Raw genomic sequence first — 24,342 nt, forward strand, 5'->3', positions numbered from 1 at the left:
TATGAGAGGACTGTCTACCCATTTCTGCTACTGGAAACAAAGCCCTGTTCCTTAATTCTAAATATAAGTGGGGCCTGCAACAAAAGCTTGCAGCATAGAGGGCTGCTGTTCAGGATTCCAGATCCTCCATGCTATTTCTTCTGGGTTTTCCATTCCCTTCACCCCAACCATCAGTCAGCATCCTGTTCCTACTGAGCATGCTCAGTCCTTCAGCTGTTTTACAGGCATGGGGTGGGGGGAATGTTCCCTAAATATTTTGTTCCGTAAGGGTGCAATGTTGTGCACATTTAGACAGAAAGAAGTCCTCCCAGCGTTCCCCAGCCAGCCATGGGATTAGTAGGACTTTTTTCTGCCGAGACGTGCATAGGGTTGCACCCTAAAGTGTTTTTGTACTTCTGCAAACGTTAAGCTTTCCTCCAAGCTGATACCTCCTCCTTGGGAATGGACAGCGCTGTTTTTGGCTACGTTAGAATCAGCACCTGCAGGATAAGTTTGCTAGTTGTATATATGGGACGGACAGACGGACGGACAGACCTGTGCCCCCACCCACCCCCATGGCATTATTTTGCACTTGACTCTTGTTGGTAGACCTTGGGAATTCTAGTAAAAAAAAAAAAAGTAGATCATGCAATTCTGAAGTCTGCACTTAGAAGGCACAAGTGGCTGTGACTGCTTTATAAGAAGATACATAATGTGGAGAAAGTGGGCCGAGAGCACTCTTTCTCCTTCTCCCATGATACTAGGCAGTTGTTATTTTTATTTATGGTCTACCAACCACAAACATACAGAATAAAAGACTATAAAATACATATTGAAAAATAAAGTACATAGAAATTTTAAGAGCAGACTCATGAAACAATCATAGAAGGTCCGATCTGGGTAGCTACATTAACGTATTTTGCCACTTGCTCTGAGTCTAAACAGAGTGCGCGGTATTTCTACCCTCGACAGAGGATTATTTGTTGTACTGCAGGATGGTGTTAGCTGAAATATACATGGAGGGGAGACTCAGTTACTGGGTCAGAACCTGATTATTGAACTAGGGCCACTGTTTGTAACATGTTTTAGCTTTGGTTTCAGGATTTTTATCTTTAATATTTTATAGAGTACTGGTTGTATCTGCTATCATTCATGGCATGTCTGGGTGTGTGCTGAAATTGTCACTGGGCAGTAGTGGATACTAAACAAGCAATGAAATCTAAAGCATTTTGCCAGCTTTTGCTGTTACCTGTTATGATCTCAAGATGTGTAAATCAAAGTGTACTGATAGCCCTGACTCTAAAACCTGATTCTAAGCAGAGCAGGATAGATTCCTACGTCCCCTCTGCTAGCCCCCTTGAGTTTAATGTGCCCACCAGAAATTGCGGTACTGCATTAGACCCTGTTTATTTGGGATCCTTTATAACATCAAATCCTGTTGATGATGCTCTGTGAAGATAAATTCTAGAGCTGCCTACTAGGTTTTGGGGTTACTCCATGGAACTGACTGGTTGTAGATTTAGGACAGAAAACACTATGGTGCTCAAAGACATCAAAATATGTGGTGATAGCTCAAGGGGCTCAGCCCCTCATGGGCTATCCACTCAAGAGCTGAAACAATCGTTACATACAGTTTACTTTCACATGTAACAGTGGCAGCACTGACCTGCGTGGCCAGTACATAACATTAACAGTCAATTTTATTTTTATATTGTGGAGACATTGTCAACATCAAATGCCTATTACACAAATATGAAGGGTGTGATTGTGTGAGAGTGATTGTGTACCATTTCAGACAATAAGTTCTGATGATGTTCTCTTCGGTTGCAGGGTTTAGCTATGGATCAAATCTGGATCTGGATTCAAAATGTGTTGAAGGACAGATAAAACATACAGTAGCCCTGTTACAAATTTTCACTCTCAGGTTACAAGGGCAATCAATTAAAGTGAATGTTGTTGTTTGCCAATATTGACTTTAATACACAGTTTGTATATTATTGTGAATTTTGAAGTTGGTTCATTTTTTGTTGACTGGTTTACCTATGTTTATGCCTTTTGTCATGAAGTTTTAGTTATGTTTTAGAAAAATATTTTAATAGTATAGTACTGATCTGCAGTTTAAAATTTGCAGTTCTTTCCTGATTTTTCTTTGATTGTGATCAGATCTATACATACAAATTTAGCATCTTATATGAAGGGGATAACTTGTGCATGCAAATTGTGCATCAAAATTGTGAAATGGGCAACAAATGCAATTAAAAATGAGGCGTTCATAAGTGGAACAAATGGCGGGGAAGCACCAAAGACACTCTTTATGTAGGGCTCCACTTGATTTGGGGCAGATCTCCCACTGGGGAGATTACTGCATGTGTCAGTTTTCCTAAATAAGACATTGATTCTAAGTATGCTTTTTTTTTTTACTCTGGGAACATTCAAAACCTTAAATTTACCTTATGAAATACCATCAGGCTCTATGAAATACTTGTTGTACAAATACCATAGTTAGACAAGCATGGGAAATGGAGCAATGGGATCAATGGATGTGCCTGAAATGGGCCCATGAGCTCATATTATGCCAGTACTTTTCCAGCTGCACTGGCTGCCAGTCCATTTTCGGGCCCAGTTCAAAGTGCTGATATTAACATTCAAAGCCCTTAACGGCTTGGGGCCAGGTTATCTGAAGGATAGCCTCCTCCATATGTGCCTGCCCAGACCCTAAGATCATCCTCAGGGGGTCCTTCTCAGAGAGCCCCTGCCAAAGGAAGTGAGGCGGGTGGCTACTAGGAGGAGGGCCTTTTCTGCTGTGGCACCCCAGCTGTGGAACGAACTCCCTAGTGAGGTTCGCCTGGCACCTACATTGTATTCCTCTTGGCGCCAGGTGAAGACCTTATTATTTTCCCAGGCATTTTAGCTTTCTAGACTTTTAGCTTTGCTGTTTTAAATCTGTATTTTAAATCTCTGCATTGCTGCTAGGCTTTATTCTGGTTGTATTGTTATATTGTGGTTTTAATGTTTTTATATTTTATATTGTTTTACTGTGTGCTTTTTGGGTTTAATTTTTGTGAACCGCCCAGAGAGCTTCAGCTATTGGGCAGTATAGAAAATAAATAAATAAATAAATAAATAAATAAATAAATAAATAAATGGGGCGAAGCAGTTTAGAAGCCTCACAAACCCATGTATTCTTATCATTTTTCCTCCTTCTGTCTTGTTGTCTTCTCGTACAACACCATTAGCCAAAAAGTGACCTTGCAACTTCAAGGGTAGCTCAGCAGATTCTTTCAATATAGCTTTTAAATGATGAATCAAATAACAAATGGTAGTGTAACGTTGATGCTGCTTGACTTCTAGTGAGGAAGTAACCATAGACTTCAGCACAAATTATTATGGAAATAGGGATGAACAATCAAGCGATTTTTGTGATTGCCAGTATTCTCGAAACACCACTGTGGCCTACCTGCCTGGGTTTCACCTTTCCCCAGCCTCCTCCTCTGAAACTGAGAACCAAACCCCTCAGGAACACCTGCTTTCACTTTGGGACAGCTGGCCCCACTGTCCCACAAGCTTCATCCCTTTGGCTCTCTCTGGGTTTGAGAGAAACTGGAATTGGTTCAGTTGGTTCTCTCAACCCCCTACAGGAGAAGTAACAAGGAAATAGATTAAATCATGGTAGCATAACAATTCAGTCAACACATGGGAGCCTGTATTTTAAAAAACAAATAAATACAAATGTATTTGTAACACGAAGAGTGATATGTTACTATGATTCATTAATCTGTGCTTGGTCCTAACTTCCCTACCTACTTTACCCCTTCTAAAATCCTACACACAACCTCCCCTTACTAAGTAGACGTTATTTCCACAATCGCTAAATCCCCATCTGACTCCTAACTTTCCTTTTATAAACTCAGTCTCCTCACATACACACACACGCGCAAGTCCCTCCCACCTTTCACTCACTCGCTACCAAACAACCCTATCTTATCTGGGTCACTTTTAAGAATTAAAACACATCCATTATTTATTTGGTACATTTATATCCCACCCTTCTTCCATCATGGAACTCAAGCTGGCTACCTGTGGTTCCCAGGTGGTCTCCCCTCCAAGCACAGACCAGACCCAAACCTGCTTAGCTTCAGCAAGGTGGCTGCCTCATGTGCCTTCAGACCATGCCCTGGGACCTATACAGTAACATTAGCCTGCATATGTTACAACCACCTTCAGGCTTGCCTCTCCTAATTTCCCATGCTCAACTGTGCTCTGTTTTCATTTCATTCAAACGTGAAAAGTGGACATTTCAAATGGGGTAAATTCGCATTTTTTAAAAGAGTGCACCCAAATGTGCACTTTTCTCTCATAAAGCTATTTTAAAATGTGCGTTTTTGGAACATAAACTCAAGTTTGGAAAATTGCAAAATTTCCCCCCCAAAGACGCTCACATTTGCATTTGAGATTGCCAATGGGACATGTTTGCATGCTTTGCAAACATAAATTCTCATACATCCCTATATAGAATGTGTACAAAGCCCTAAACAACTTGGGACTGGGATACTTGAGAAAGCACCCTCTTCATTACCAACCTGCCCAGTCACTGAGGTCATCAGAGGGCATGTTCCTGGTGGTTCCACATGTACCCATGGCCTGATTGGAGTCCACCAGGAAAAGAGCCTTCAGTATGGTGGCCCCCTTCCTGTGGTACTCCCTGCCTTTGGAGGTCAGGCAGGCACTAACGTTGTGTTGCTTTTGGTGCCTCCTGAAGACATTGTTACTTCGAGAGGCCTTCCTTGAGTGACTAGCTCTGGTTTATTAAGTTTGGAATCTGTTTCTTTTAAAATGTTTTAATTGTTTTAATATCGTGTTTTATTCTTTTATCTGTTGATCACTGCTCCAAAATCTTTGATACGGAGTGGTATATAAATATTGTAAATAAATAAATAAATAAGGAATGTTCTGATTTTAAAATCAGATGAGATTAGGTCTATCTCCAGACTTATGTGAGCTCTTCCTTTACCTCCTGGATGGGGGTGCGTGAGTGGGTGGGTGGGTGGGTGGATGGATAAATAAGTATGTACTATATAGAGGCAGTATTCTACTGAATACGCATTCCTAGGTGACAGCATGGGAGGCTGCTGTTGCTCTCATGTCCTTCTTGTGGGCTTCCCACAGGCATCTGGTTGACCACTGTGGGAAACAGCATGGCAGCCTAGATGAACATTACATCTGATACAGCAGGACTTCTCTTACGTGCATATGAGTTCCATCTGTGATGGCCCATTCACATGTGAAAGTCATCCCTTGATGTTGGGAATACAGACGTTCGGGGAAGAGACCATAGCTCTCGTTTTTTCCATGCAGAGGGCCCCAGATTCAATCTAGGGATGTATGAAATACTTACCTCCAGGTCCGGGGGGGGCGCGGGGGGGAGGCGATCCATCCCTCCCCCCAGAATCCTCCCCAGCTGGCTCTGCTCCGCGGCAATTCCGCAGAGTCACCAGCCAGCTCCAGAGCGCCAGCAATACGGCCGCCATTGCGTCCGCAGTCAATCCGCCCAGCCAGCGATACAGCAATGGCGGCCGTATCGCTGGCGCTCCAGAGCCAGGCGGCGGGGAGGATCCAGCCAGCGAGGATTCCTCCAGGAGGTGGAGGTAAGTCTTCTGATCCTCCACAGACTCCGGGGGGGGGGGTGGATTCTTTTGAATCCAGCCTCACTGGGGTCCGTGGAAGATTTCTCCCCCATCCCTAGTTCAATCTCCAGTTAAACGACGATGTAGCACAGGGATGGGAAGACTTTAGGCTTGCAGGATCATCTTTGTTTTTCATTAGAATCCTCAGGTCCACCAACTGGAGCCAGGTGTAAAATAGTGGCTCAGGAAGGCAGACATAGAACTGCAAAACAAAGTGCCTTGGAGTACATGCTTAGGCCAGGAATTTGTTTCCAGTACCAGAATTTGTTTTCAGAACCAATCTACTCCTGTTTCCCCCCCCCCAAGCTTTCTTAACTCTTGAAGCTAGATTTCAGAGCAAAAACAAACCCTTGCAGATCTATTTATTTATTTATTTATTTATTTAGTATATTGTTGGATCCCCCCTCCACTCAATGGGTGCTTGAGGCGATGTACAAATAATTTTTTTTTTTTTTAAAGTTGAACAAGACAATCTGAAAAACTACTGCAGATCACCCAGAGATCTTCCAATAGATTCTGAGTTACCTTCTGCTTACCCCTGTTGCACAAGGTGATGAAAAAGATCCAGTAGAGAAGACTTGGATAACCTTTTTGGATCCTCTCCACCTCCACCAGTGATCCCCTCCAAGAGTGCTGTTTTCCACCACTATTAGCAGCAGGAAAACTAGGGAGGAGCTGTAGCTCAGTGGTAGAGCACATGCTTCACACACAGAAGATCCCAGGTTCAATCCCCGGTTTCTCCAGGTAGGTCTAGGAAAGAATCCTGCCTGATACCCTGGAAGAGCTGCTGCCAGTCAGTGATGACAATACTGGTCTAGGTGGACCAATGGTCTCATTTGGTATAAGGCAGCCTCCAATGTTCCTAGAATTGCTTGGGTGTGGGGGAGTTAAAGCCTCTTCTACCTTCCAGTGACCCCAATTTGGATTGTTGTTTTATTACCACCAGTAATGACTAAAGTCTTCCTCCCCCCGCCCACACACACACATCAACAATCCCACTTGGGATCACTGTCCTGGCACGGCTCATAGAAACATCAGTCTTTTCCCTGAAGCCTGGGCTGTCCACCCTTACTTTAGAGCCACTCCCAGTTTGAGCAGACAAAACTGGGCTGGATGGACAATTAGTCCAACCTGGTAGAAGACAGCATCTGTGTTCCATGCATAAACTACCCTTAGGATACAGTAATCAAGTGTAGAGAAATAAAGGGATGTGCAGGCATGTATGGGAACCCATCCACTGAATTGTCCCCCTCCCACCCATCATGGGGACCCATGCATCAAATCCTTTGCACTGCTGCCTCAGACATTCAAGAGAAAGTGTGGGTTGCTTTCATGAGCACTTGGTGAATAGGGAGACTTTTTTCTCCCTCTCTCAAAATACTAGAACACGGGGTCATCCCATGAAGCTGATTAGTGGGAGATTCAGGACAGATGAAAGGGGGTTGTTCTTCACACAGCACATAGTCAAACTATGGAATTCGCTATCACAAGATGTAGTGATGGCCACCAATTTGGATAGGTTTAAAAAGGGGTTAGGCAAAAAGGGGGAGAAGGCTATCAATGGCTACTATGCTGCCTCCAATATCATAGGCAGTAAGCCTGTGTATACCAGTTGCTGGGGAACATGGGCAGGAGGGTCCAACTTGTCCGTCATACTGTTTCCCACACAGTCTCTGAACTTGGAGGTTCCGCGTAGTCCTGATGACTAGTACCCATTGATAGACCTCCTCCCTGAATTTGTCTAATCCTCTTTTAAAGAGCTAATGACCATCACCATCCAGTCATAGAGTTGGGAGGGGCCATTTAGGCCTTGAGTCCAACCCCTCCTCAGTGCAGGAATCCAGTTTAAAGCATCCCTGACAGATGGTTGTCAAGTCTGTGCTTGAAGATCCCACCACCTCCCTAGAAAGTGGGTTGCATTGTCTGACTGCTCTGACCATTAGACCGTTTTTCCTGATGTTCAACGAAATCTGCCTTCCTGTAACTTAAGCCCATTATTTTATGTCCTACAGTCTTGCATGACAGAGAACAGGTTGTGGCCCTCTTCTGTGTGACAACACTTTAGGTGCTTGAAAAGTGCTATCAATCCCCCCCCCCCCCGCCCAGTCTTCTTTTCTCAAGGCCCAGTTCTTTCACTCTTTCCTCATAGGACTAAGTTTATAATCCCCTGATCAACTTTTTGCCCTTTGCTGAACTCATTCCAATTTATCTGAATCCTTCTTAAAGTGTGGTGTCCAGAACTGGACCACACCATGTGGCAGCAAGTTCCACAAATCAGTTACCCCTAGGAATCTTATGTGCACTGCCTTGAGTCTCTCATGGGAGAAAGATGGACTATAAAGGTTATAAATTAAAGCATTGATTGAACGAACTTGCATCGTGCCTTTCCGCATTAGCACTGAAGGCAGCTTACAAGATCAGTCCAATATAGTAAAACAGGGCGGTGGACAGCTACACAGCCCTGCTGTGCAACAGAACAAACGTTCTCAACTCACAGGCCAAAGACCTATCTAACTAAAAATGTCATTTCCTATCAGCAGAAGGTCATCACTGAAGGGGCTAGATGGATTTCTGACAAACTGTCTAGCTTCCTAGCTGTTGTGAATTGGCTGCGCACAGCTACTGCCATGCACAGAAGTGCAAAAACAATGTTTGCAAGAGCATGCTGACAGCTAAGCCTTATACACGGCACAACTGTCGTCCTTGTCCTTGAAACAGGAAGCCAACCGATACAAGCTTTTCAAGTGGCCATCAACGATGTTCATGTGACTAAGCCTTTGGGTGACATCCAATGAAAGGAAGATCTTTCTGCAGCCTTGGATGAAGCCTTCAGACTGCCTTCCTCGGAGAGAGTGAAAGAGAAAGGCTGAGTTTTACAGCATGACCTGAAGGTTGACTCTCTGTGGCTGTCAAAACAAGGGAGGAAGCAGAACATTTGGGGGGAAATTCCCTGCCAGCAACTTCCTCATCCAAGGGCATGAGAAAGAAATCTATCAGTATAATCATTCTACTTCATTCTCACTGCCCCAGAAAACTAAAGAAAAAAGTTAAAAAGTTAGCCACTCAAAGCACTCAGTTGAAACTAGAGATTGGGGAGAGATTTGCTCCGTTTGCATTTTAACTTGGGATGTCAGAGAATTCCGCGACGGATCTCGGTGAGACTGGATGCCAGTGCATTCGGCCCCCCCAAAATCCGTTGCGGAACAAAGCCCCCGCCCCCCCAACCCACGAAAGTCACGCGGGACGGAGCACTTACCTGCTCCCGTCCACGCTGCTTTGCGAATGGCGGCTGTCCTGTGGCCGCCATTCGCTTCCTCGTCTTCGTAGCCATGATAGGCTACGTAAATACTTACATAGCCTATCACGGCTAACGCAGGGACACTATTTGCGTCCCTGCGGAGGCCGTGATAGGCTACGTATTTACGTAGCCTAACATGGCGGGGGGGGGGGGGAACCCAGCGTACACAAATGGCAGCGGCTACCACCATTTGCATACGCTGGAGTTTTTCCCCCTGACGTGATAGGCTACGTAAATATTTACGTAGCCTATCACGGCTCAATACAGGGATGCAAATGGCGGCGACTATGACAGCCGCCATTTGCGTCCCTGCAGGGCTGCCCAGTGGCCGGATGTCTGGCTGCGGGCAGCCAGAGCCGGCCGGCGGCTCCGCGGCTTGGCCGCCGAGTGGAGTTGGCCAGGAAGGATTCCAGGGGGAGGGACGGAGTGTCTCCCCCCCGTCGAGGATTCCGGGGGGAGGGACGGAGTGCCTCCTCCCCCCCACCACGGATGCCCCTGCACGGAGCCAGGTAAAGGATTTGTACATCCCTAATTTTAATGCAAACTTAACTAATTTTGCACTTTCAAACTTTACCGAAATTCAGTTATCCTGTGAAAATTGCACTTCTCCAAACTTCGCGATAGAGTTCCCAAACCAGAAGATGTGTAAAAGAATGCATATATTCATGAACATAACATTAAAAATGCATTCTATCAGGGGAAATTACTTTCAAAAATACATATATTAGGCAAAATTGCATACAAAAAATTCATTTATTATCTCTATACCACCCAATAGTCAAAGCTGTCTGGGCAATTTACAGAGATTAAAAATGCATGTAATGCACACAAAAATGCATAAGCTTTTTTTTTTTTTTTTTAAGGAAGAAAAAAGCCTCAAACTGATGTGAAAACGGGATGAACTGAATTTAAGATTGGAAAAATTAGAAACTGAGAGAAACCAACATTTGATAGATTTGTTCATGTAGGTTAAGTGCTTTATCCCAGTGGCAGGCAACTTGTAAACACTAAGAGTGCTGATCCTATGCAAGTGTACTCAGCAGGAAGTCCCACTTTGTTCAGTTGGGCTTACTCAGCGGTAAGCATCCATATGATTGCAGCCTAAGGCTTACACAGGAAACAGAGAATGAGCTAATTTACACTCTACTGTTGCTTGTAATGAATACAATCAGTCAGTCTTCAGTTGCCTCCACACTGGAGTCCTTTAAGTCTACTGAGACATTGCTTCTTTGCAACTAGCAGGCAGTGAAATTAAGAACATAAGAAGAGCCCTGCTGGATCAGACCAAAGGTCATCTAGTCCAGCATTCTGTTCACACAGTGGCCAACTAGTTGCCTGTGGGGAAACCCACAAGCAGGACATAAGTTCAGTTGCACTGTCCCACCCATGTTCCCCAGCAACTGGTGTACATAGGCATACTACCTCTGATGGCTACTAGCCCTGATGGCTATATGCTATTGATAGCCTTCTCCGCCATTAATTTGTCTAACCCCCTCTTAAAGCCATCCGAATTGGTGACCATCACTACGTCTTGTGATAGCAAATTCCATAGTTTAACTGTGCACTGTGTGAAGAAGTCCTTCCTTTGATCTGTCCTCAGTGTCCTACCAATCAGCTTCATAGGATAACCCCAGGTTCTAGTATTAGGAGAGAGAGAAAAAATGTCTCCCTATCCACGTTCTCCACACCACACATAATTTTGCACACTTCTATTATGTCTCTCCTTACTCGCCTTTTGTCCAAGCTAAACAATCCCAGCTGTTGTAACCTTCTCTCATACGGGAGATGCTCCAGTCCCTTGATCATTTTAGTTAACCTTTTCTGCACTTTTTCCAACTCTGCAATATCTTTCCTTTAGGTGTGGTGATCAGAACTGTACACAGTATTCTAAATGTGCTTGCACCATAGGTTTGTATAAGGGCAGTATGATACTGCAAGTCTTATTCTCGGTTCCTTTCCAAATTATGCCTAACATAGAATCTGCATGGAATTAAAACAGAGGTTCCATACAGCACTGCATATACCATGATATACCCAGCAATGTCCTTCTCCACAGCCAAAGTCTTTTAATCATGTCTATGATAAGTAAGTTCCATTCAGCAAAATCCTTCCCACTGCTAATTGAAAGCTTCTTGTTTCATAGCATCATAGAATTGGAAGGTGTCTTGGAGATCATCTAGTCCAACCCCATGCTCAGTGCAGGTTCTGCACTGCAGGGTGCAGCTAAAACATCCCTGACAGATGGCCATCCCACCTCTGCTTAAATACTTGCAGCAAAGGAGAGCCCACCACCTCTGGAGGAAGTCTGTTCCACCGCTGAACAGCTCTCCGTGTTAGGACATTTCTCCTATTGTTTGGCCGAAATCTGCTTTCCTGCAACTTCCCGCCTTTGGTTCCAGTCCTTCTTCTGGAGCAACAACGAACAAGTCTGTTCCATCTTCTGCATGACAGATTTTCAAATGTTTGAAGACTGCTATCATGCCTGCCCCTAAGCTTCACCAAATTTATGGGTTCACCTCATTTTATTACTTCCCCAGGCAATCCCCAGCTGGGGGATTGGTGCTAAATTGCCCCGTATTTAATCAACTTTTGTTCCTCACTCCAGTGGAGGTGGAGTTTAATTCTTTGCTTCTTTTTATTTTATTTTCTCTTTTCTTTCCATTATAACACAATAGTGCTAATTCACTATGATGAAAAAGATGAAACAATGGAATGGAACAAGTAATTTAAACACATACTTACACCTGCAGGTAATAAAAGATGGCTAGATATGGAGCAATTAAGGGGCAATTCAGCACTAATCTCCCAGCCACACTGACAGGAAGTAATAAAGCTGGCTGAATCTGCAACCACAGGGCTTTCAATTTAAAGGAACAGCTCCCTTTTAAGAACTAGTACCATTTTCTGAGAGGCATGGAGTGATGTATTTAGCCTGGTTTTGCATTTTGATCTTTTCATACTGTTGAAAGCTGCCTTAAAGATCCTGTTATGGACAGATAGATGAGATCTAAGCACAAAAATGTGTCCAAACTGTCCCTTATTTTCAGTTGTGAAATGTTGGAAAGTCTGGTTCAGTTCAGTTCAGTGCAGATGCTGCTTTATACATTTGCACCCAGAGCGGTAGCTAAAGGCAACGGCCCAATCACAGTGTAAAGGAATCTCTATTGTCATCCTACCTGGTCTGCCACCTTTTCAGGTTACATTCAGCAGTGGATGACACCTGTTGCATGCCACACACATCCTGCACCCGTCACCTCTGGCAGTTTTCGTATCTCATTTTCATACTTCTCATAACCATGACAGCTAGAAACTTATTTTTCTAAATGGACTGATTTAAGAAAGACTTCTGGTTACTTTCCAGGGCTGGTCCAAGAGGTTTTTCAGTCTGAGGTGAAGAGCAAGATGGCACGCGTACACACACACACACACACACACACTGTCACGCTTCCCCCACCCTGAGGAGCCATCTTCAGAGGACAATCTGGAGCCTCCTGGGCCAAATGTCCCTGGAGAAGCCACTTCAAAGGAAAGAAACTCCCAGGCCCTTGGGAGATAGGGCTTCAGATCTTCCCCCTTGAAAGGCGGAAAGCACTGCTTCTGAATCAGATGTGAACATAACACTATCTTGGAGAGCTCACATCTTGTTCATATTTTGATTCTCGTTCACATTTCTTCACATTTTATTATTTTGACATTGCAAACACATTACTTGCTGGTCATGGGAACATAGGAAGCTGCCTTATATTGAGTCAGATCCCTTGGTCCATCTAGCCCAATACTGTCGACTCTGACTGGCGGCGGCTCTCCATGGTTTCAGGCAAGATTCTTTCCTAGCCATGGGAATGTATGGATTTTGTAAAACCCGTTCCGTCTACGTTTCACTAATGGTTAGATGCCTTTCATTCCATCACCTGCTCACTGGTGGAATGAAAGGCACCAATTTCCCAAATTTGCGCAAATTCCCACCAGTGCAAATTCCCAGTTGCTCAAATTCCCACCTGCGCAAATGCACAAATCCCCCCAAACTGTGCATTTCATGCATTCATCTATGATGGAAATGCGCATTTTCGGGCGGTATTTTTTAATTGTACATATTTTTCTATGAACAAATTTGCATAACATTCTGGAAAGTTGTTTTTTTTTTTAAGTCAGAAATTCCACAGAATCCATGTGACTTAGGAAAAGCCGGTCTTGCTGAGGAATCCACGGGAGTCAGATTCCTAGAAATCCGTTTGATTCTGTTGCAGATTTCTCCGATATCCCTACCTAGCCCTACCTGGAACAGCCAGGGATTGAACCGGGGACCTTCCACATGCAAAGCAAGTGCTGTACCACTGAGCTATGGGCCCTCCCATCTTCTGCCTACTTCCCCTAGATGGCTTTTCAAAAATAGAAGCAGGAGAATCCATATATCATTAGACACAGGCCATTTCTTTTCTCGTTTTCAAACTCTACGCTTAAGTATTCACTTTTGGTTCTTCTGTGGGATAAAAACCATCCAATAGGAACATAGAAAGCTGCCTTCTGCCAGGTCAGACTATTGATCTATGTAGCTTAATATTATCTGTACTGACTGGCCTCAGTTCTCCAGGGTTTCAGGCAGGGGTCTTTCTGTCATTCTGACTTTATGATCCTTATGTAGCCAAAACAACAGCATCCACACAGAAGAGGGAGGTTTCAGCAGGCCTGGGAAAACCCCAAGGTTTGCAGAAGTCCAACAAATCATTAGAAAAGTAACCTTCTCAATCAGGATGGACAACATACAGTCTGCATGCAATCCCCATCCCCCCTCCCCATTGCCCCTATTATTATTTTCCTCCAGAAAAAAAGAGAGAAAAAGTTACATTTCACCATGAGAATATGGCAAACAAATGTAGCTTGAAAACAAGCCAAATTAGTCCATTTTAAAGGACTCCATAGCTGCTATGGAGGCTTACACAAGGCATTTATTGTGTGCTCATGATTCCTTACCCATGGTTGTTTACGGGTTCTTTAGACGACATTGTGATTCTCCAGTTTCACTTCGGTTTTTAAAGAGCACTTCTGAGGTTTTTTAGAGTGGGGAAAAATGGGGTATTATTTCTGAAAACGAAAGAACGACTTGCATATTTGCATTATTCTGCAATAGCACAGTGCCACTTAGTGGTTACGTAGTATAAAAGCAGGAAAGGAAAAGCTCTTTTTGTAGAGCTCAGAGCTCAATTCTGCGATGAACCCAAAAGTAGATACAGCAATTAACAGCCGCATGTAGAAAAGTTATTACGATACAACTTTTTCCACTGGGGGGCGAGGCTGCAGAAGTATGACCTGTCGTGGGTCAGATGGGGAGGAAATTGGCCCCCGGACCATGCAGAATTGAATATGGCCACAGAATGTTGAGTGACTTGGGAGCGGGGGCAAAAAACAGGGGAAGGGATGCAATGAGATATCTTGAAAAGGGCTGTCTATCTGGCTACTTGGCTGGAACCCTGAAAAGGAGCACTTCACACTTCATGATTTTGCTGCCCCCATTATGGACTCTAGAAAGGTTACCATCCAATCTTTTTCTCCCCAAAGCTCAGCTTCCTTGTTAGTCAATGAGCAAATCTATTTGGATAGTTCTAAATGACTTGAGGGATGCAAATTAGTAGTAGCCCCACCAGCTGAGTATTGTTTACCTATGTTCTCAGGATCCAAATTAGTCCTCTGGAAGAGGCAGGAAGACATAAATCAAGTATGAACAACATTACATGTGATGCTATGTCTAATAAAATCTCAACCTTCCGAGCCTTGGCGGCTTCCTTTCAACAAGGACTCCAAAAAAGCTTTGCAAGTTTAACCCTCATTAATAAATTAAGTCTCCTCATTCCCATAAGGTGAGCAGAGTAAATCAGTTGGATTTTCAGAATATTAATTGCCCCCAAATTGTTCAGCACATGCTTTCTGGGCTTCCTTCCTTCGATTACATTTTTGTACTACAAGACAGGTGTGTGCTTTTTCACTAGGGATGCTTGAGGAATTTGGTGGATCCAAATTCCAGACAGACACACTCAATCTCCCAGATTAATGTTTGGATCAGTTGCGGTCCACTTCAGGATCCGAGCTGTCACCAAATTCCATGACAATGTGGTCTGAGAGCTGACTAACCTTTTCTTTCTTTCTTTACAAATACTAGTCTTCCCGCCCAGGGACATCATGGGGGAAAACCATGGCTGTCGTCATGTCTCTGGGAGGAACAATATATGCTACAATTCCTGAAGGTATTTGCAGCCCCATTCGCAGCATGGACAGCAGCAGCCATGCTTTTGAAGTGTTCCAGACTTCTAGTGCCTGTTTTTGTTTTTGTTTTAAAGTGGTAGCCCTCAGTCCACTGCATAAACACTTAAAAAATACAAAGTTCATGTGGATTTTTTTCAGAGAGAAAAAAATCTGCACAGAAACAAGACAGAATGGGCATTTATTTCTTTATTACATTTATATCCCTTTTTTTCCCTCATGCAAGGAACCCAAGGCAGCTTACATGGCCCTCCTCCTCTCCATTTTATCCTCACAACAACCCAGTGAGGTAGGTTATGCTGCAAGTCAGTGATGGTCCCAAAGTCACCAAATGTGGTTCATGGCCCAAGTGGGGACTACAACCTAGATCTCCTGAGTCCCAGTCCAACACTCTAACTACTACACTGAGTCTCACAACATTTGTGCTTTGCATCTGATCTTCAGCTGCAAAAATTGTGATCCCTAATCCTTTTTTCTTTTTTTTTTGCCTTAAAAGAGAAATCAGCTGTGCCCAATGCAAAGCAGGGAAAGCCCTTCATGGGCATGATTGGAATGTCAACATGGTGAAGCCAAGTCTGCACACCGCCCTGAGATCTGAATGATATAAGACGGGATACAAATGTTTTAAATAAAATAAATAAGTTCAGCCCTGAGGATGAGACTGGAAGCATCACTTCCTTTTTAAACATAACAGGAGTTTATTGTTACATCCAAAGTGGGGACTGTTTGTTAGTTTCAGCTATGGTTTATTAATAAGTTAGGATTATAAACCATGGTTTGCTCCTGGCTTGTTTCAGCAAACAGTAGTTTAGATTAACCAGAGTTCCCCACAGTTCAGATGTAGCAATAAACTCTGGTGAGTTTAAAATAGGAAGTGGATACTTCCAATCTCCTTGTGGCCAGAGGAGAAGAGGGCAGTGGATGAGCCAGAGGCTTCCTTCTGTTCATTCACATAGCAATACAGTCACATATTTGTATATACATAAATTCATACATCCAACAGAATCATCCCAAGTAGGCTGTTTGGGCTTTGGCACGTATTTTCCTTGCTGCCAAGGGAAATTTTGCTACCTGGGCAGTGGTGAAAGCATCAGTGCCAGAAAGGACACATATCTGTTCTAAAGGTGTTCTATTTAGGAGGCTCTGGGAAATAATGGGAAGAAATTTATGCCTAGGATGGCCATAGAGAGGGCATCTTAGTAAGTAATGAGAGACATCCTCAACCTCCCCAGACCCACAGATACAGAGTCTCTGATGGACTGGGGTATTGTCAAATCTTCCCTCCAAGAAGGCAGAAGGCATGCATTGTAGACACAATGCTGTAAATGATTTCCGTTAAGTGAGGCACAGTCAGAGGTGTAAAGTAACTCTCCAGACCAAATGACATCTTATATAATGGGTACCAGCAAGAGTAAGGCACTTGTGAGATTGTAACCAAATCCATCCACTTAGAATAAAGATAATTTTTTTCTTTAAGCCTCTGCTTTACTCTATCAGAAGGGAAAGAAGGTAAGGACTCGGTATCAGTTCCATAAGCTTGCAACATAGGTTTGGTCAGGTTTACCCAAGACTTTTGGGATGAGGTCTGAAGTTGCTCTTGAAAGCATTTTTTTGGAAGGCGGGAATCACTCATATGGGTCAACTTGAGCCAATACAAAGCGAGAGCAGGGTAAATAGATGTTTTAACTGAAATCAATCCTACTTCTGCCCTTAGAAGGGCCCCAGGTATACTCTGGGGGACAGTTAAGAGACTGTCATAAAAGAGTTCTGAACCACCTCAAAAATAGAGGCATTCGTGTATCCCCATACCTCAGCCCCATACATCAGTTGTGAAACTACCTTCTTCTGAAATATCTCATCTGCAGGGGCAACCAAACTTCCCCCTTGTGATCTAGAGAACTGAAGGAGAGATAGAGTAGACTGGGATGATTTCAGCTTTATTTATTTGTTTGTTTGTTTGTTTATTTATTTATTACATTTATATCCCGCCTTTTTTCCTCCAAGGAACTCAAGGCGGTGTACATACTCCTCCTCCTCTCCATTTTATCCTCACAACAACAACCCTGTGAGGTAGGTTGGGCTGAGAGTCTGTGACTGGCCCAAAGTCACCCAGTGAGCTTCCATGGCTGAGTGGGGACTAGAACCCGGATCTCCCAACTCCCAGTCCAGCACTCTAGCCACTACACCACACTGGCTCTCATCTAGATGTCGTCTCCACAAAGGTCGGGCGTTGAAATTAAGGCCCAAATATCTAAAGTTGTTCATTTGTTCAATGGATTCATTGTCCAACTTCCACATATGTGTTTTCCTTTTCTTCCCAAATACTACAATTTTAGTCTTAGTATAGTTAATAGACAAATGCTCTCTTGTGCAAAATGTACTCAACTTTCTCAAGAGCCTTCGCATACCAATTAATGTAGTGGAAATCATTGCGATGTCATCCGCATATAGGAGGACTGAGAGTTTAACATCCTGAATAGAAGCTGGGAAGCATTCCAAATCACTCAGTTCTTGTACAATGCTATTAATATAAAAATTAAAAAGAAAAGGGGCCAATAAAAATCCCTGACGCACTCCTTTATCAGTTGGGATGCTTTCTGATAACAATCTATTCACCCCCAGCCTAACTCTAAGAGTAGTGTCAGAGTGAAGCATTTGGATTAAAAGAAACAGCCTTCTATCAGTGTTTGTGGCAGATAGCTTTTGCCACAAACGATCTCTATCTACAAGGTCAAAGGCTGAACTAAAATCCACAAAAGTAACAAATAGCTCTTTTCTGTCCTGCTGAGAATATTTCTGTATTAGGTGATGGAGAACAAAACACTGGTCTATTGTAGATTTCCCCTTTGCAAACCCGGCCTGTTCTTCAGCTAAGATCAAGTTTTCAGCTGCCCATGACTCTAACTTGTGCAAAAGATATTTGGTATATAATTTTGAAACAACGTTAAGCAGACTGATTGGTCTAAAATTATTTGGATCTGCTTTACAGCCTCTCTTGTAAATAGGAACAACAATGCTTACTTCCCAGCCCTGGGGGATTTTTCCATGCTGGTTTATATAAGTAAACATTTTAGCAAGAATTGGGCACCACCAAGTAGAATTAGATCTAAACAGTTCACCAGGAAGCATATCCTCTCCAGGGGCCTTTTTAGGAGGCAGGGAGGCAATCAAATCATGCACTTCATCCCAGGTTACTGGTCCCAATCAGGGCAGGAAGAGAAAGACAAAAAATCCCTGCCGTGAAGGGGATCAGATGGGGTCCCAACAAAAGATTGTCTAAACAAGGCTGAAAAGTGAGCTTGCCACTGTGAGGAAGTAATTTGATTATCAATAGAGCCATGATGTCTCCTTGTCCCTTTTGTCACTAACATCCAGAATCTAGTTGAATCTCTTTCTAGAATTGCCAGCCCTAGCTCCATCCAGGATTGTCATACATACTCGTTCTTTTTCTGGCACAGGAGATTTTTATACTCTTTGCGCAAGCTGATGTACACAGTAAATTTTTCTAAGGAGTCTTCTTGCCTCAACCTCCTGATTGCTCCTGCCAGCCTACGTTTCTGGGCAGTGCACTGTTTATCAAACCAGCCTTGACTAGTGTGCAGGCCTGGAAAAGGAGCTTTAGTAGAGACCACAAATGGTCTAAGTTCTTTCACTATTTTCCCATAAGTTCCCAGGGGGTCCAGGGAGGTAAAAAATTCCTCTCTCAAAGGTAACATCTTGGGGGTTGCTAGAAATATATTTGTTTCTTCTTGCAGCTTCCCATTCCAACACAGTCTTTTTTTCTCCCTGGGTTATTAAATTATCTGCAGAAGCGAAAACGAGGGGAACTTTTCCAGTTGGTAACAAAAGGCACATCTGAATTGGCATGTGATCACTCTCTGGTCTAGTAAGGACTTTAAAGTTGTTAAAAAAGAATAGAGCCGATTGTGAGAGGATCATAAAATCTATCACACTCCTGCCCCTTGGGCCAATATATGTATATAAGTTCGAATCTGGGTCTATATCTGTCCCATTATATATATATAAGTGAAACTTAACAACAAGAGCAAAGAGGAATTGACCAGCTTTATTAAGCCCCAAATCCTTAGAATTTCTAGTAGTGAGAGAAGCTAGATCGTCTGGAGTAAGTCCCATTTTCTCACCGATTTTACAGTTGTTTTGTCCTATTCTAGCATTCATATCACCTGCTATCAAGATTTTGGGGTCAGCCTGTATTTCAAATAGGGTGGAGAGGACCCGATCAAGTTCATTCCATATGGAGATATCTTCATACTTTGAATTCTGCGGGGGAGAATATACATTTACTAAAAAAAAGGTCAGACCTGAAGGCCAATCCACCTGAAGAATTAAGATGTTACTACTATCGCTTACATCAAACTGTAAAATATTTGGGTTATTTTCCACTGAAACTATAGTTGCTAGACTGCCCCAGGCACAGCCTCTACTATCTGATTTGCTAGCTGGTTGGCTATACACAAGGTATCCTGGAAAAGTGGGAGCAGTCATAAGCCCAGGTTTCTTGAATAAAAAGAACTTCAAACTGAGTGCAATTTTTTTTTAAATTCTCATCTACCAGCTTGGAGGCCCATCCTGCAACATTCCAAGAGAGTAATCTAATAAAAATAGCAGTGCCAACCTGTGGAGAAGAAGATAGTCAGCATGGACCAGCCCTCTTAATGCTGACAGCAGCTTGTTTGTGGAGTCCTGTTGCTTCAGATATAATTCCGCTATCCCTATCTCCACATGGCCTGTCTATTGCTGGGGTCTGAGAGGGTGGAGTTGACCGCTGTTCGCATGCACATTCTAGCCCTATGAAGTGTCCATCAGCTATACAGTTCTGTGCTGCATGGTTTGAAGGTGTTTGAAGGTGGGGTGGGACAGTGGCCCTTTTTTCCAGAGGCTGTGCAGGAAGGCAGGGTGGTAAATTTATTTCTGCTGTAACTTTTTGAAGTTTGGTTTGAAAGAATCCCAGCTCAGTTAAATTTGATTTTCCTGAAGAGGTGAACTTGAGAGGCTCAATAGCAGAAAGTGGCAAGAAGGATGGTGTCAGGCAGTGCTGCAGCTATATTGCGATTTGCTCATCTGCAGCCTTTTTCTCCAAGGAGTTTAAATTAGATGGTTTCAGTAATCCTGTGTAGCTGATATCATCTGATTGTAGAGCTGGAACCTGAAGAGGCTTTTGCAAAGGGTCCAAAGCAGGGTGGCCTTCAGCTAATCTTTTCAACAGTGCATGGAGCCTGGTAGTAATTGACTGTTGTTCCATTACTGGCAGGTCATAGAATGTATCAATTAAAGCTTCTTCTTCAGGTATCACAGAAGTAAATGGTTGTTCAATTGGAGAGAATTCTTCACCAGAGTCTATATCATAGTGGCTCTCAGTCCAGTGGGCCATACAGAGAGGGTTCTTATTTGTATGCCTGGTAAAATCTAACTCTTTGACTCTAATCTCATTATCATCATGATCTAGATTTATTAAATTGTTAGAGTCAAAGTTTATCAGAGTTGACTGTTTTTTGACAAAGGGGGTCAGAGTCAGGAGGGCCTCTTGTCTATAGGTGTCAGTATCCTGACATTTCACAGACAATCCTTCAATCAAAGGTTGGGTCCAGGTGTTTAAAAAATGTCTTTTCACCTGTATCCCAACATTGGCAAAAGCCCCCCATATGTGAGGATAGAGTGCACAGTGGAGGTTTTAGTGAAGGTTGTTTTTATCCCAAAATTAGGGTAGTCAAAGGACAGATCTTCAACATCCTTTATGTCAAAAATTGACAGAAAACGTAGCCCTACGTCACTAAGGATTTGTACAAAATAATACTTCTTTTCAGTTTGAGACAATTTGCTGCTTGGCCTTGGAAAATTACAGAAGACCAGCTGATATTTTAGAAGTGTTATAGATGGGTTTGCTGCCAAAGGCAATTTAGTCGTGCAGATAATTCCATCTATACCTAGGCTCCCAGGCGGGAGAGAATCATTAGGTAGTAATTTTACATCAGCTGGGTTGAGTGACAAAAGGTCGATAATTGCTGCCTGTGGGTCAGGGTCCTCAACTACTGGGGGTAGAACAGGAAGATGCAACAAAGAGTTTTTCTTCCTCCAAGAGCTCTGAGCCATCTTTACCTTCTTAGGGCTATCATTTTTTCCCTGAACTTTGTTGTCCATGAGTCTAAACAATCTCTTAAAATTAAAATGACTATTAGAAATACTGTACCAGGATGCTAGCTTCTTTTTTCCCTTGTTAGGTTTACCGCCCCTGCGGGAATTTTTCTGAGTCAGGGCTTCTCTAATGGGTCTTCTCCCAATTTTTCTCTTGGCATTGCTAGAAGGGCTAGGAATTATTTCTTTAGCTCCCAGCACTGTGGGCTCCCTCGTTATATCAGCCCTTGCTTGGGTCCCTGTTGGAGCTCCTAGGGGATCAGTTTGTGTGCTGGCCTGAACACAACTTTTCCTACCAATATCACACTTTTGTGGGGCAGAACCCATAGCCCAGAGTAACTTAAGTGAAGGATTCATTCAGACAGCAATAAACCATGGTTTAGTGTTACATCCAAAACGGGACATTGGAAGTATAAGTGGTTGTATCCTCTGTTACATGCTGGGTCACCCATATTTACAAGTTAAGAAATACTACATTAAGGACAGAAAATATGGGTTTCTCATCACCTAGAGGCTATTTTAGCTCCCGTAGATTTAAAAGTGAAAGATAAAATTGTATGTATTCACCAATGTAAATGAACAGAAATGGAGAATCTAATAATTATTTGGTTTATGTGTGTCAGTTCCACTTGAAGAGAGAACGGATGGGGAGATGAAAATCTAAATGATTGGTTTCTTCCCTTTCAGAATTGAAAATATCCTTTTGATTAATCTCTAATAGCCAGATAGTATTTTTCCATACTAGCAGAAAAATGTCCCATGAATGTACTTTGAGAAGTTGTCGAATATAAAAAAGTTATTTTCTTTTGAGTAACCAAACTATGAAAGCAGCAAAATACTCAGAGCATTTTGAAGCTAGAATAATGGTAATGAAAACTGCTTCTTTCAAGATGAGCACATCTGGTAAAGAAAGGGGCTAGGTTGAGTTCTTGAGGGTGTCTTGTTCTCAGACTGTATTATGATATTTTCACTGAACCCGTTACTGGGAGTTCATCCGCACATGATACCCCATGTGGTGGTATCCATGATTTTCAGTCAAACTTTCAGCAGCCATAAGAATGCAACAGCTTGGCTGTTGTCAGGAGCTGCCCCTTTTCAGCATGTAACTCCTCTGCTGAGGGAGCTGCACTGGCTCCCTGTTCGCTACCGGGCCAGGTTTAAGGTATTAGTACTAATGTACAAAGCCCTAAACAACTTGGGACCAGGATACCTGAGAGAGCGCCTCCTTCTTTACCCATCTGCCCGGTCACTGAGGTCATCAGAGGGCATGTTTCTGGTGGTTCCACATGGACCCATGGCCCAGTTGGAGTCTACCAGGAAAAGAGCCTTCAGTGTGGTGGCCCCCTTCCTACGGAATTCCCTGTCTTTAGAGGTCAGGCAGGCGCCAACATTGTGTTCCTTCCGGCGCCTCCTGAAGACATTTTTATTTCAAGAGGCCTTCCTTTCATGACCAGCCGTGGTTTGTTAAATTCCACTTTATTGGGGTTTGTCTTTTTAAAAAATGTTTTAACTCTTAACCTGCTGTTTTATTCTTTTACCATGTTGTTCACCGCTCTGAAATTTTCCAGTCTGGAGCGATATATAAATATAGTAAGTAAGTAAGTAAATAGTCGTGTGCATAAATAGCTGGTCATGTGTTGCACCAAGCAAACAAACACGCCCAACCCATGTGGATCATCAGTCTAAATGGGATGGGATTTTAGTGCCCCATTGTAACCATCCCCAAAGGAGCAAAATCCAGGCATATAAAAGTCTGTGTTTGCCTGTTGGTAGTCCTTTTGTATGCTGACTTCAGTTTGTGGCAGCACTGATAAACATCAGTCACAACTGCCATCTGCAATTGGCATGTTTTCCCAGAGAGATACTCGGAAGTGACAGTCTGATCCTTTCCTTAGTTATAGGGGTTTTTTAATTATTTATTTATTTATTTATTTAAATCTATTTAAGTCATCTCTAAAACAGTAAATTAAATCAGCAGTATAACCCAACCACAGGCCAGCATCACACCATTAAATAACAGCCAGAACATTCTAAAACAGGGTCAAAGGAGCAGCACCACAAAAAAGCCCCTTGAAATAAAAAAGGTCTTTAATGCCAATTTGAAGGCCTGAATTGATGGGGCCATATGCACACCAGTTGGGAGGGAGCGCCACAAGTGTGGGGCCACCACTGAAAAGACCCTGTCTCTTGCTGAGTTCTCAGAGGGCATTTAGGAACATCCACAGTTTAATTTTTACCTAGTTTGGCAAAGGCAACATGTAACAACAAAGTTGGTTTGAGTGATGGGGAAGGAGGATGGATTTGTGGGTGTGCATATAAGAGGAAAAAGCATTTGTGATTCCCACTGCCTGCTCACAATTATTATTTTTTGTAATGTGTTACATTTTTTATCTTTTACTGTTTTATTTTTGCAAAGTATACAAGTATAACAATCTGGTTCTCCTAATTTTTCCCCATGAAGTAATGTAATAAATTCACTTAACATCAAAACTACAAAAGCTTTGCCAAGCCCCAAAACTGGGCAGGGTTTAAATTCAGGTTTCAAACTTTCAGTGCATATCATGAAGTAGGCAGTGGAGGCTGGTGGCTCCAATGTCAGTGGCATGATGAATCCACTCTGGCTTTCAGTCAGAACTTTAAAGGATCGCCTTGGATAGCTCTTTTAGAGTTCTGACTGGTTCTGACTGAAACCCAGAGCGGATTCACCACCCCACTGACATTGGAGTCACTAGCCTCCACTGGAAGCAGGCCTAAGTAAATTTAGGATATTGTGTAGGGTCAGTCTGTCAGATGCCCAATGAACTGAGGGTTGAACTAGATGCAGTTGATTGTGTGATTGTAATTAATGTGTTTAGTTTTTAAAAAATACATGTAAATTGCAGCTGCAGGAGCAGGGGAGTTAATGCTTTTCCCCCATGCTGTAGCCTGGGTGAAAAGCACCCCCCCCCCCCGCACAAAGGCTGCTATTCCTTC

At 43.1% G+C, this 24,342-nt stretch overlaps 1 protein-coding gene across 2 annotated transcripts in view; it reads left to right on the top strand.

Moving 5' to 3' along the window:
* The window catches only part of CDYL2 (chromodomain Y like 2), a 118,186-nt gene that overhangs the window by 35,608 nt on the left and 58,236 nt on the right, over positions 1–24,342 (top strand). The window contains exon 1 of one of the 2 annotated variants that reach the window (XM_084811942.1): positions 5,043–10,039. The exons of the other annotated variant lie outside the window; for it this stretch is intronic. Within the exon in view, the coding sequence (XP_084668068.1) occupies positions 9,986–10,039 (54 nt within the window). The 5' untranslated portion in view covers positions 5,043–9,985. Of the gene's footprint in view, positions 1–5,042; positions 10,040–24,342 lie in introns of those variants that run through there. 2 annotated transcript variants of the gene reach the window in all.

Source organism: Heloderma suspectum, chromosome 8 (genome assembly GCF_057233095.1).
Source record: "Heloderma suspectum isolate Gila_16-S chromosome 8, 16-S_ref, whole genome shotgun sequence".
Lineage (NCBI taxonomy): Eukaryota > Metazoa > Chordata > Lepidosauria > Squamata > Helodermatidae > Heloderma > Heloderma suspectum.